The 11,568-nt window shown below is 39.2% G+C and overlaps 1 protein-coding gene across 1 annotated transcript; it reads left to right on the top strand.

Moving 5' to 3' along the window:
* The first annotated feature begins 9,134 nt into the window (after positions 1 to 9,134).
* On the top strand, positions 9,135 to 9,988 carry zmp:0000001062 (GTPase IMAP family member 8). Its single transcript, XM_035525060.1, is given in 2 exon segments — positions 9,135 to 9,843; positions 9,846 to 9,988. Coding segments are annotated over 2 exon segments (852 nt in total).
* Positions 9,989 to 11,568: the final 1,580 nt, after the last annotated feature.

Genomic DNA, 11,568 nt, shown 5'->3' with positions numbered 1-11,568 from the left:
CCTGATGCACTGGGGAAAACAAACTAAAATTTCTCAAACAAAACCAGAAAGGAACTGTAATGGCTAAGGGGCACCTCAATATCTAGCTAGGCACTTGGCTCAGCACTTTGACAAAGACCCAACACTGAGTGACTGGGTCACTGGGCTAATATAGGCCTAGCCCAGCTGTTGGGTGTTAAGCCTGATTAGTGGCGTGCTTGACTCGAGGCCTCCCTCTGGTGGCCGGAGGTGCCCTCGGCCTGGCACCAACCCTTACAATTGTGAAACATTATGAAAGTTTATTGGAAAGGAGTAAATTGATTTCATCTAGAATGTGTTCACTCTTGAATATGTTAGTCTCTAATGATTTATTCTCCTAAATGAGCAGTAATGTTTATTAAATCCTTTTGACACCATCACTGTTTCTTTTTCAGCATTGTCACCCTGGATACCACCACAGAGCTGAGAGGTCTGTGGATGCCCATGACACCTCCTCCATCTCCATGGGGCCTTTTATCAGGACTGAGAGAAGCAGAGGTGAGACAACACAGCAGTCTCCATGTTTGCTTAGGTTTCAAATATCTAACATAATTACTGATGCAATATGAATAGTAACACACCTGCCGCAGGACTCATTCTGAGTTTACGTTTATAGCACCTAATAACATCACCGATATTAATCTTGATTTGAAGTGTTTTGGTTTAATATTCTGTATGAATGTGACATTTTTCTTTTACAGGCATATAGGTTTTAAAACTAGTCAGAGTGTCTTTGTGGATCTCCTAACTGTATGGATCATTCACTGAAGATCATGTGCATGCAAACAAAAAATATTTTCTACTATAATCTCTACTAGGCTCTACTATAATCTCTACTAAAATAAACTAGAATCTCCTTTTGTCAATCTGACACTAGGATCAGAATATGAAAATCTGTTTATTATTTTAAATCTCTGATCATTCCTTTATGAAAATCTTTATTTTATTAGGTTTATTTAACAATGAATGACTTTCCATAACTTTACTGAATTAATGTTGGTGTAAAATATGTAGTGCACCTTGCATAGTGATCATGAAAAGTTTTAGATTTTTGTTTTCACATTTGTTGATTTAATTTTCAAATTTCTCACATTTACCTTTAATATCTGTTTCAATAAATTTCATTATTAGCAAGAACAATGTTGTATGAGTTTTTACATTTGTTATTTCTTTGTTTCTTTTATTTTTCATCTTGCTTACTTGCTGTACACATTTAACCATACTATCTGTGACAATATATTTGCTATATTGAGAAACAGGAAAATATTAAATACATTCAATATAAATATAATATAGTCATTCAACATTCAATATAAATATATTATAATATAATAAAACAGTACTTTTGAGCATAATTGAAAATATGAAAAAACATTAATATTTATGTATGCAAAATATTAATAGATTCCCGAATAGATATGTGCATATTGCTCTCTCCATTTACCACTTTGTTTTGCTAGAACTATCATAACAGCAACATTAGGCACCACATCTAATTACCATGTCTAGGAAAAATACTCAAAATACTGTAATTAAAAATAACTGAGGTAGACTACACAGCCGACCATGCACCCTTCCATGTGGCTAAAGTGGACATACATATCTTGCTCACACTTATGTTCCTTTAAAATTGAAGTGATACATTCAACCAGTGTGACAAAATCCAGCACTGAAATGTGACAAAAGTTGGTCATATGCTCATCTACCTCGTTCAAGGAGGGTGCGTCCTCCTGCCAGGAGAGCTAAGCTTGTAGCTCGCCTCTTATGCCATCCACAGGCTGTGATTATAACCAAGATTCTGGATTTAACCTTAATAAATCTCACTCCTCTCAGAATTTGCATCTGTCTCCCAAACGCTCCATGTTACAGAATGACCAGCCCACCAAGGACACAGTGAAGGACCGAGACTGGTATGTGTTTGTTTAGCTGGGACAAAAGTCCAGCTTTTCCCACACAGTGCGAAGCCGCCACCAAGCCAGAGACAACAAATCCCCTGGTGCTGAGGGTACACACGCATCTCATCGTTCCCTGGAAAAAAACAGGATCCTATGCATTATGATCCCAGGTAAGCACCATGAGCATGCCTGTCTCTAGGAACAAGCTGCAGTGCAATATGTGAGTAGATGCAGTGAATGCACAGATAATTGTTGGTTTGGTTTGCCCCTTGTTGTGTTATCCATCCTTGTGCCTGTTTCTGTGCCTGTTCCTGACCCTTTGTTTTTGTCCCTGTGTCCATTCATGTGTCCATTCCAGTGCCCATTTCTGTTTTTGTTCCAGTCCCATTAGCCCTAGACTGGTCTATGTTGCATTTTTGTTTTCCTCATCTTTTGTACCTCCGGTCATCCATCCTTGTTTGTCATCTTTTGTTGTGTTTCCTCATCCTCCCTCCAATCCTTCTGTCATCCCCAGTCTGTTTGTGCTCCCACTCCACTGTCTGCATCTGTTCAAGTTCAAAGTTCAAAGTTCAAAGAGGTTTTATTGTCATTTCAGCTTTATACAAGTACACAACAAAAATGAGACAATGTTCCTCCAGGACCATGGTGCAACACAAAACAACAGTGCAACAGACAACATGCTACACAAGTGCAAACAGTCCAATATAGTGCAAAAATGTCATTAAATAAACATTAAATAAACAATAATAAATACAGGCCAGGACAAATACAAAATGAGTAGACAGTGCAATTATTTAGTCCAGTACACAGTACTGGGCATATGTAAAATGAGTTGTGCATAGGAATCAGTGACATGCTACCCTGAACATAGCAGTCACCGGTAGCAGCCAGAACAGTTCAGAGTACAGTGCTGGTTTAGTACAGTACTCTAGCAGCAAGTAGGATAATGTGCAAGACTGCAACAGGAATGCATAGTTTATTTGTGTGAGGTTTGACTTCAGCACTAGCCCGATGCAAAACAATGTGTGAGTGTGTGTATAGATATGTATGTATGTACGTACGTATGTATGTGTGTGTGTGTGTGTGTGTGTGTGTGTGTGTGTGTGTGTGTGCGTGTGTGTGTGTGTGACTGTGTATAAGCATGTATAGAAATGCCCATTTTGGAATCTGAATTGGAATTGGAGTTAGCCAGAGTTCAGGAGTCTAATGGCTTCTGGGAAGAAGCTGTTGCACAGTCTGGAGGTCCGGGACTGGATGCTGCGGTACCTTCTTCCAGATGGCAAAAGGGTGAACAGTTCATGTGAGGGGTGTGTGAGGTCAGTATTCAGTATTTCAGTCAGTCAATCAGGACTGTTCTTCTGCAGTAGTTTGGTAGCATTGCTGTTATTCCACAAAGGTAAGGTGTGCTTATTTCAACCATCAAACACACAAGGGTGAGACATCACCTGTTAGGTAGTCACTACCAGTAAATGAGTGTAGTGCCTTATGGGAAGACATAGGATAGTTTCCTTGAACAGGTCAGTTCAACCATGTGGGTCTGTGTCATCTTTAGAATGCCCATAAACCTGAGTTAAGCTGTGCTTTGAAAATTATAAAGTGGTCAGAGTGCACATTACTTTCTGTTGGTTCCAGGTTCGAGTCCTGGGTAGGGTGGCTGCCTTCAGCCTTTGATACATTCTCTCTGTCACTGTATTTATAAGTAACATTCAGGTTGTTTTTTCTATGCTGTATAGCTGGTACTTTATTATTTACAGTATAATTTGTATATTATCATTACAATAACTCCCTCATTCTCGTATGTAACTAATTGACTTGTATTATGATAGTAAATCTTGTGTTGCCTTCAAACCTCATCTCTTTAGATAGCATTATATAATGTAAATGTTTAGATACTCACTCACTAGAGTGAAGAACCATCTAACACCATAGTATTGCATAATTTATAGACACCAATTCCCTGTAAAGTATATTACATTTTATTATATTTTTATTAGTTCATATTATATGCAAATAAAGGATTATTTTGAAGGTCTAGGAGAATCCCTTTGATGCACCTGAACACAACACCACCTGAAGATATTGGTGAAAAGTTACAGATGGATGTACTGACTTCACTAGACTACCACTTTCTCAGGATTGATGGAACTTTATTCAGAACTGAACATTTACATGTTCCTGTGTTCATTTAAAACATATTTGACTTTGTCTGGTGAATGTTTGTGACATGGGAGGCTGAGAGGGCGAACACACTCACGGAGATGCATCACTTCTTATCAAGGAATACAAATACTCTGAGTTAGGGATGTATGGAATGGAAGACTTAACTAGAGAGAAAGCAGACAGACAAGATGAGTACAGCAAAGGATATGTTTAATAAACAAACAGAAAGTAGAGATCTATCTACAAGAAGGGAAATGTAACAAGACACAGGATAAAACTAAATACAACAATCAGGTTAACAATATCTGGAAAGATAAACCGAAATGAAAACCAGAGGTGGCCAAATTAAACACAGACAGAAAGACAAGAATAACCAAAACTACAAAAAATGGGGGCAGGCTAAGCATAAACCAAAGCTAACAGAACTAACAGGAGGATTAATAAATAAACAGCAGGAAAGCTAGATGAACAAGGAGAACTAGTGAGACTCAACAGAAGGAAAAGAGGAACTAGGCATGATTAGGACAACAAACACAGCTAAACAGCAGAAGAACCAAGTTGAACGGGAAAAGCTGAAAGAGATAAATCAGGAATGAATGGAAGATAATGTGCCAAACCAGATGGAACAGGTGGAGCAGAGTGAATGACCAGCAAAGATTGAGATAAAATGTAATGTTCAAGACGCTAAAGAGGGCTAAATGCGAGACGAGTGGAAGAAATCAGAAACGGGAAAAGCATCTCCAGTGGCCATGGGATGTGGCCACAGGAACAGTTTGAGAGGATGGCTGGTCCGGTAGGTCCGGAGGCAGGTCCAGAAGCACAGCCTCAGTAGGCACAGAAGTGCTGTGGGGCAAGGGCATGGGAGTGACAATGAGTGTGGGAATGACAACTTGAACGGTATCCACAACAGCGCAAACAGGAACAGGCTGACTGATGTCCACCACACCGGGAAAAAGAACAGGAATAGGCTGGAGTCCACCACACCTGGAACCAGAGAATTGGTTTGGTCTTCCAAGGAGCGCACAGAAAGAGACCAATACAGCCTATAGAATGGAGCTGGTGGGACTTGAGAGCCAACCGTATGCCCCCCCCCCCCAACCACAAAAAAAAAGGAAGTTATGTTATCCTTCAGGGCAGCTGGATTAGGGAGAAAAGAAATTGAGGGAGAACTTTATTCTACAACACACTAAGAAAAATGTTTCATTACCCCTCCGGCCATCTGGACGGGGCTCACAGCAGCACATCATATTTTGCAAACTCCCATAACATACTGAGTTTGATAGAGAACTTTTAAAAGTGTTAGCTTCTGTTTCACGATTAAATCTGCCACTGAATTATCCAGACCCTCCAAAATTAAACATCCCTTTATGATTAAGCCAAACCTTTAAAATGCTTGACCCTGTCAATATGAGTTTGATACGTCTTATCTTCTTTATTGTTGTGGGTACTGCACCGATTATAATAGTAGAACTGTAGAATCCATAAAATCCATAACATTAATGTAAATATTCATTTATTCTATTTTAAGAAAAATCTACTTCAGGGTTTTATTTTGCATTTTTATTGGCTTCACAACATATTGAACTGTTTCAATATAAAAAATTACAAACATTGTACATGTGATGCTATCTAATGTACATTATTACAATTCAATATTTAAATAATTGGTAACTACAGTAAAACACCATAAATTCATCCTACACTTCATCCTGTTGTTCATGCTGTATTGGACAAAAGCATCTCATCCACTTCACACCTGATCTTCTGTCTGTTGATTGGCTGACAGAGTTCATCTTCAATAATTTCACTCTGAATGTTTCTTATCCTGATAGCACTGCCTGCCATCACTATATTATGAATCTCTTCTTAACTTAGCATGCCCTCTGGTGGCCGCTCATGGAGTGAACAGAAGTGGCTGCATGGGAATTAAGGTGTCTTTGCAGATGTGGGCAGGCTCTGGTGCAGAGTACTGCTGAACTGGTCCCAGAGAGAAAATCTACAAAGAGAGAGAGAGAGAGAGAGAGAGAGAGAGAGAGAGAGAGAGAGAGAGAGAGAGAGAGAAATCAAATCAAATCAAATCACTTTGTAATACTGCACTTAAACAGAAATGAAAATGAATGAAAATTGTAGCTACTTAGCCTGTTATATCAGAATACACAATATGTACTAATCATTATACACACTAGAGTCTAGTTTCATTAATCATTATACAAACTAGAATCTAGTCTCACAGAGGACCGAATGCACAAAATGCACTAATCATTACACACATTAGAGTCTAGTCTCATAGAAAATACTGTTCCATGTCTCATGCAGGTTTGAGGATAAGCAAAATGACAAAAATATACAAAATGTTCTTTATTACAAAGAAAACAAATCTGAGCAACAGAGGAGGTCAATAATGAGAGTGAACACTGACTAGCTAGTGACTAGATAGTTGTGGACAATCTTAAATCTCCTATGGGACTCTGTAAATGTAGGATAGCTATCCTTGTCTTCTCTGATTGGTATGCTCTAATTTTCCAAACTCAGTGGGTTTCTGATTTTCCTAATTCTCTTTATTTGCCCTTGCACAGCCTGCAGTAGTCAAGTTTATAAGTCAAGTTGACTAATGTGAAAAAAAAATGCTTTGGCAGATAGGACCAACCAGTGGACCATTTATTACAATTTAATAGGAAATAGATATGCATTATAGTAGTGCATTATATATATATATATATATATATATATATATATATATATATATATATATATATATATATATATATATATATATATATATATATATATATATATATATATACTGCCTGGCCATGGCATCGTTTCCACAAGCTTCCACAAGCTGTCCAGAGTTGCATTAATTTTTCCCCAAGATGTTGTATTAATGATGGGAGATTTGGACCACTGTGCAGTCTTCTCCAGCACATCCCAAAGATTCTCAATGGGTTTCAGGTCTGGAATCTGTGGTGGCCAATCTATGTGTGAAAATGATGTCTCATGCTCCCTAAACCACTCTTTCACAATTTGAGCCTGATGGATCCTGGCATTATCATCTTGGAATATGCCTGTGCCATCAGGGAAGAAAAAAATCCATTGATGGAATAACCTGGTCGTTCAGTATATTCAGGTAGTCAGCTGACCTCATTCTTTGGGGACATAACGTTGCTGAACCTAGACCTGACCAACTGCAGCAACCCCAGATCATAGCACTGCCCCCACAGGCTTGTACGGTAGGCACTAGGCATGATGGGTGCATCACTTCAGCTGCCTGTCTTCTTACCCTGGTGCACCCATTACTCTGGAACAGGATCAATCTGGACTCATCAGACCACATGACCTTCTTCCATTGCTCCAGAGTCCAATCTTTATGCTCCCTAGCAAATTGAAGTCGTTTTTACCAGTTAGCTTCACTGACAAGTGGTTTTCTTAAGGCTACACAGCTGTTTAGTCCCAATCCCTTGAGTTCCCTTCGCATTGTGCGTGTGGAAATGTTCTTTCACTTTCACTATTCAATATATCCCTGAGTTCTACTGTTGTGTTTCTACAATTTGATTTCACCACCCCACAATGACTTTTTTTTTTTTTTTGTATATATATATGTCTGGATTCTTGTATCCCACTTATGGGTACTACAGGAGCGAATCTTGAACAACACACACCTACTGATTTGAACTATAACTATACCATAATAAACTCACAATCTCAAATGTTTAGTTTCCTCACTCCAGTGCCACTAGAGGGAGACAAGTCTGTGTGTGCATACTTCATTTACACTCTGTTCTTTTTTATTAACACTTTCCATAACCTCTGTATATCGGTAATTTTTTCAGTATCTCACTGGGATAAAATCTCCAAAAACACTAAGTCATTTTGGAAAAGCAATTAATATTCATGTACAATATTCTTGGCTATTGTTCCAGATGTTTCTCTCCTGATGCATGCCCTTCTTCATTGGTGAAATACCATTGCTGAATTCAGGATAGAGAGCCTGGTGGCGTTGGCTGACGTAGGTGCTGTGCTGAAATTGTCTGTATGCCTCAGACCATCTGCAGACAGGGAAGGGTCATTCCTCTTCGTGTGAACCTGGAGTGTAGGTGTAAGATAAGTGCTTGGTTATTTTGCTACAATTAAATCTACTTTAAAATAACTGTGTGTAAAAGACAAACTGTATGTGCTGCAATATAGAAATTAACTTTGAAAAAAGTTATATTGGCTGAAGCGTCTGTTTTAGCAGTGACAGTGCTGATTATTCATGTTTGAGCTGTATTATGTAGTTTTTTCTAGGTAAAAAGCCATGACAACAGAATATGACATGTGGAATGGGGAGACGTTTCAAGAGGGAGACAGGGATGCTGTCATCCCCCCCCGAGCTGTGCGAGTTTTCTCTTCATAAAGATACCCTATACACATTGTCAAAGCCACTATCCTGTATGGTACTTCTATTCCTTTTTTCTTGTTTTATGTTTCTTTTTTAAAATCTTATGAACTCAGTGAATTACACAAGCATATGCCTCTGTTTTGGTGGCAAGGGGCTTCCGAAACTTAAGCAAATATGTAGTTAACATTCCAGACAGCATTCCAACGTCCTTAGATGTCAAACAGATATGAAATACTTCAGCGCACACAACTCCAGAGCTGCAGAGTGCAATATGGCCTTGACTGGAAATTGATAACATTTTTCCCCCTCAAGCTTGATAGTGAAATTTGTGAGTTGTCCAGTTCACTGAGATCCCCATTCTCACAAGGTAGGCCAAGCCACTGTGTCTGATTAAGCAAATTATAAGTATTTCACTTTATTGAGATCAGACCTTCATATACTTCAGACAGGCCTGCTTAAGATGTATGCAGTTGCCAGTAGCAGATTAAGCATGCATTAGTGCGTTAGCAATCATTTTAACAACTGTTCTATACCCGTAGTACTCACTGGCTATTTTATTCAGTATGCATACCATATCTTAGAAGTACATTATCTAGTTGTGTAGATGCAGGCCATATGATAATGTGCACCTCTTTGTGCTATTTGGCCCGCCTTAGCTTTTGATTGTAAGCCACATGTGCGCTATGTTTCAAACAAAGTATGTGGCATGTGGTGTAGGGCAGGTGGAGCAGTGGCATATCATGCTGCTGGGTCATCGCGGGGTGGGGAAGAGCTCCACGGGCAACACCATCCTGGGCCACCACAGCTTCAACACGGACATGCAGCTGGCGCGTGTAATACAGCAGTGCACCAGGGCAGATGCCAGCATACAGGGCAGGCCCGTGGCAGTGATCGACACAACGAGCCTCAAAAAGACCAAGCATATGGAGAAGAAGGTGTTGCAGGACATCCTGAAATCCATGTTGCTGTGTAAGCCAGGGCTGCATGCCTTCCTGCTTGAGCAGCCCATTGGGAACCTCACCAGGTAGGACAAGGACATGCGCAAGCTGATTGAGAGCATGTTCGGAAAGAGAGTGTGGGAGTACACGATCATTATCTTCACACACGGCGATCGGCTGGAAAGGATGCCCGATGATGTCATCATCATAGTCCCTGTCTCTGATAAGGCGCTGCGCGAGTTCATCCGCTGCAGCAGCAGAGGGTTTATGTTCTTCAAGAACATGAAGAGCTGCAAGCAGGTGGTGAAACTCATGGAGAAGATTAAGACTTTAGTAGCGATCAACGGCAGGAAATACTGCACCACAGTGCTGTATCTGCACTCTGAGAGGAAGGTATGAGAGAGGCAGGAGGAGATTCTGAGGAAGGAGCAAGAGCTGGCCGAAATTTACAAGGACAAAGGCAGAAACAGAAGCCCTGGAGAGAGGAAGAGGAAGATGTGAGGAAGCTTGCAGAGAGCTCACAAAAACACAAGGTTTCCATTAGCTTAATGAAGACTCACTCCTTTAGCACTAATAAACTAAGTACAGATGTCAACTAAGTACAGATGCCTTAACAACCTCTGACCTCATTCTCTCTGTTCACTACTATTGTACAATCAGGTCTTCCTCTCCCTAGAGATTCAGCATTTGAATGATCCAGCACATTTTGTCACGTGTAGCACAGTCTGAATTAGATCACTGACGAACAAAATATAAGACAAATCGACCTTATAGCTACCACGAGAGTTTTAAGATCACTTTGTGTTTAAACTCCTGGGTCAGTAACAAACCAATCAAAGTACAGATGCAACTGTGCATTTACCAATGCAAATAACATATTACTGTAAGCTTTCTTTAAAAATTATTTTATGACGACATGCAACTTGTAACTCAGCTTGTAACATGATGTGAAATGTGATCTGTGTTTATCTGATTTATGCGTTCACAATTCTTGTTCTTACTTCTGGACTGTTTATGAAGAAACATGATCAGATAATATTATTTAATTGAATGGTAATCAGTGTAGGTTCACTAGAAACACAGTGCTTTTCTTTGTTGGGTTTATTTTGGACAATGATGATGAGGATGATGACAACTTCTCATAGGACAGCTAAAAGATGAAAAATCAAGCCTGATTTTGAAGAATGTGAGTAGCTATGCTCTATTGTAATTGTTTAGACCATAGGTGTCCACCTGGCCAGAATACCTTGCATAGTGTTCTTTCCTTATCAGCATTATGTGTTCTGCTGTTCATTTTCTGTTGTTCATGTTACTTCCAGCAAAGCAGTCTTTCACTTTTGCTGCTTGTTTGTGCATATGTATGGGAATCAATAATTGTCCTTTCTAAGTAATTAAAAAGGAAAGATTGTACATCTAGTGTGCACATCACCATCACTGCATTCACCATTTCACCAGGGGACCAAAACCAATAAAGCGAAAGCTTTTTGTAGTTTTTCATATTTTATTCCATAATAATAATAATAATAATAATAATAATAATAATAATAATAATAATAATAATAATAATGATGTCCTTTCAATGCAGTTCTCAGTTTCGCCACTAGAGGGATAAACTAGCAGCGCTGGCAGAAGGTTCGCTATCTTATAATAAAAAGTGGCATGCTTCCAAAAGTAGGTTACATTAGCATATGAAGGCTTATATCAATGTTGCATACAATTATAATGCTGCATTCTCTTGGAATACTTTATAGAAATAAACCTGTTTTAGCTCATGAGTGTTTGCGCATGTAATTTCTTTTCTTGGTTATTGTTAATGTGTTATTTTCTGTTTTATCTAAACCAGGTGTTACCTGGTAGAAAGGTAATATACATATTTTGAATGTGACTGTATACTTCGACCAGGAGGACTATAATATTTCAATCAATTATTTGATCTCTTTTTGATTCTTTGCTCTTCGCTGGAATGCCTACTGCACATAGGGAACACGTTTAGTGCAGTTGGTAACTATACGAAGGAGTGCGTGACCTTGACTGATTGGTTGAGTTGCAGTTTACCTGAGGTGTCTGGTTAGACATACATAACTTTAGGGATATCTGGATATCTTGTGTTATTAACGCATCTGGGCTCAGTTAAAATATACTAGAGACTCCACCACTTATAACTTCCAACCTATACACG

This window comes from Electrophorus electricus, chromosome 4, assembly GCF_013358815.1.
Source record: "Electrophorus electricus isolate fEleEle1 chromosome 4, fEleEle1.pri, whole genome shotgun sequence".
NCBI classification, from domain to species: domain Eukaryota; kingdom Metazoa; phylum Chordata; class Actinopteri; order Gymnotiformes; family Gymnotidae; genus Electrophorus; species Electrophorus electricus.
The sequence above is the reverse complement of the archived record's forward strand: the minus strand, read 5'-3'. Positions and strand labels throughout refer to the sequence as shown.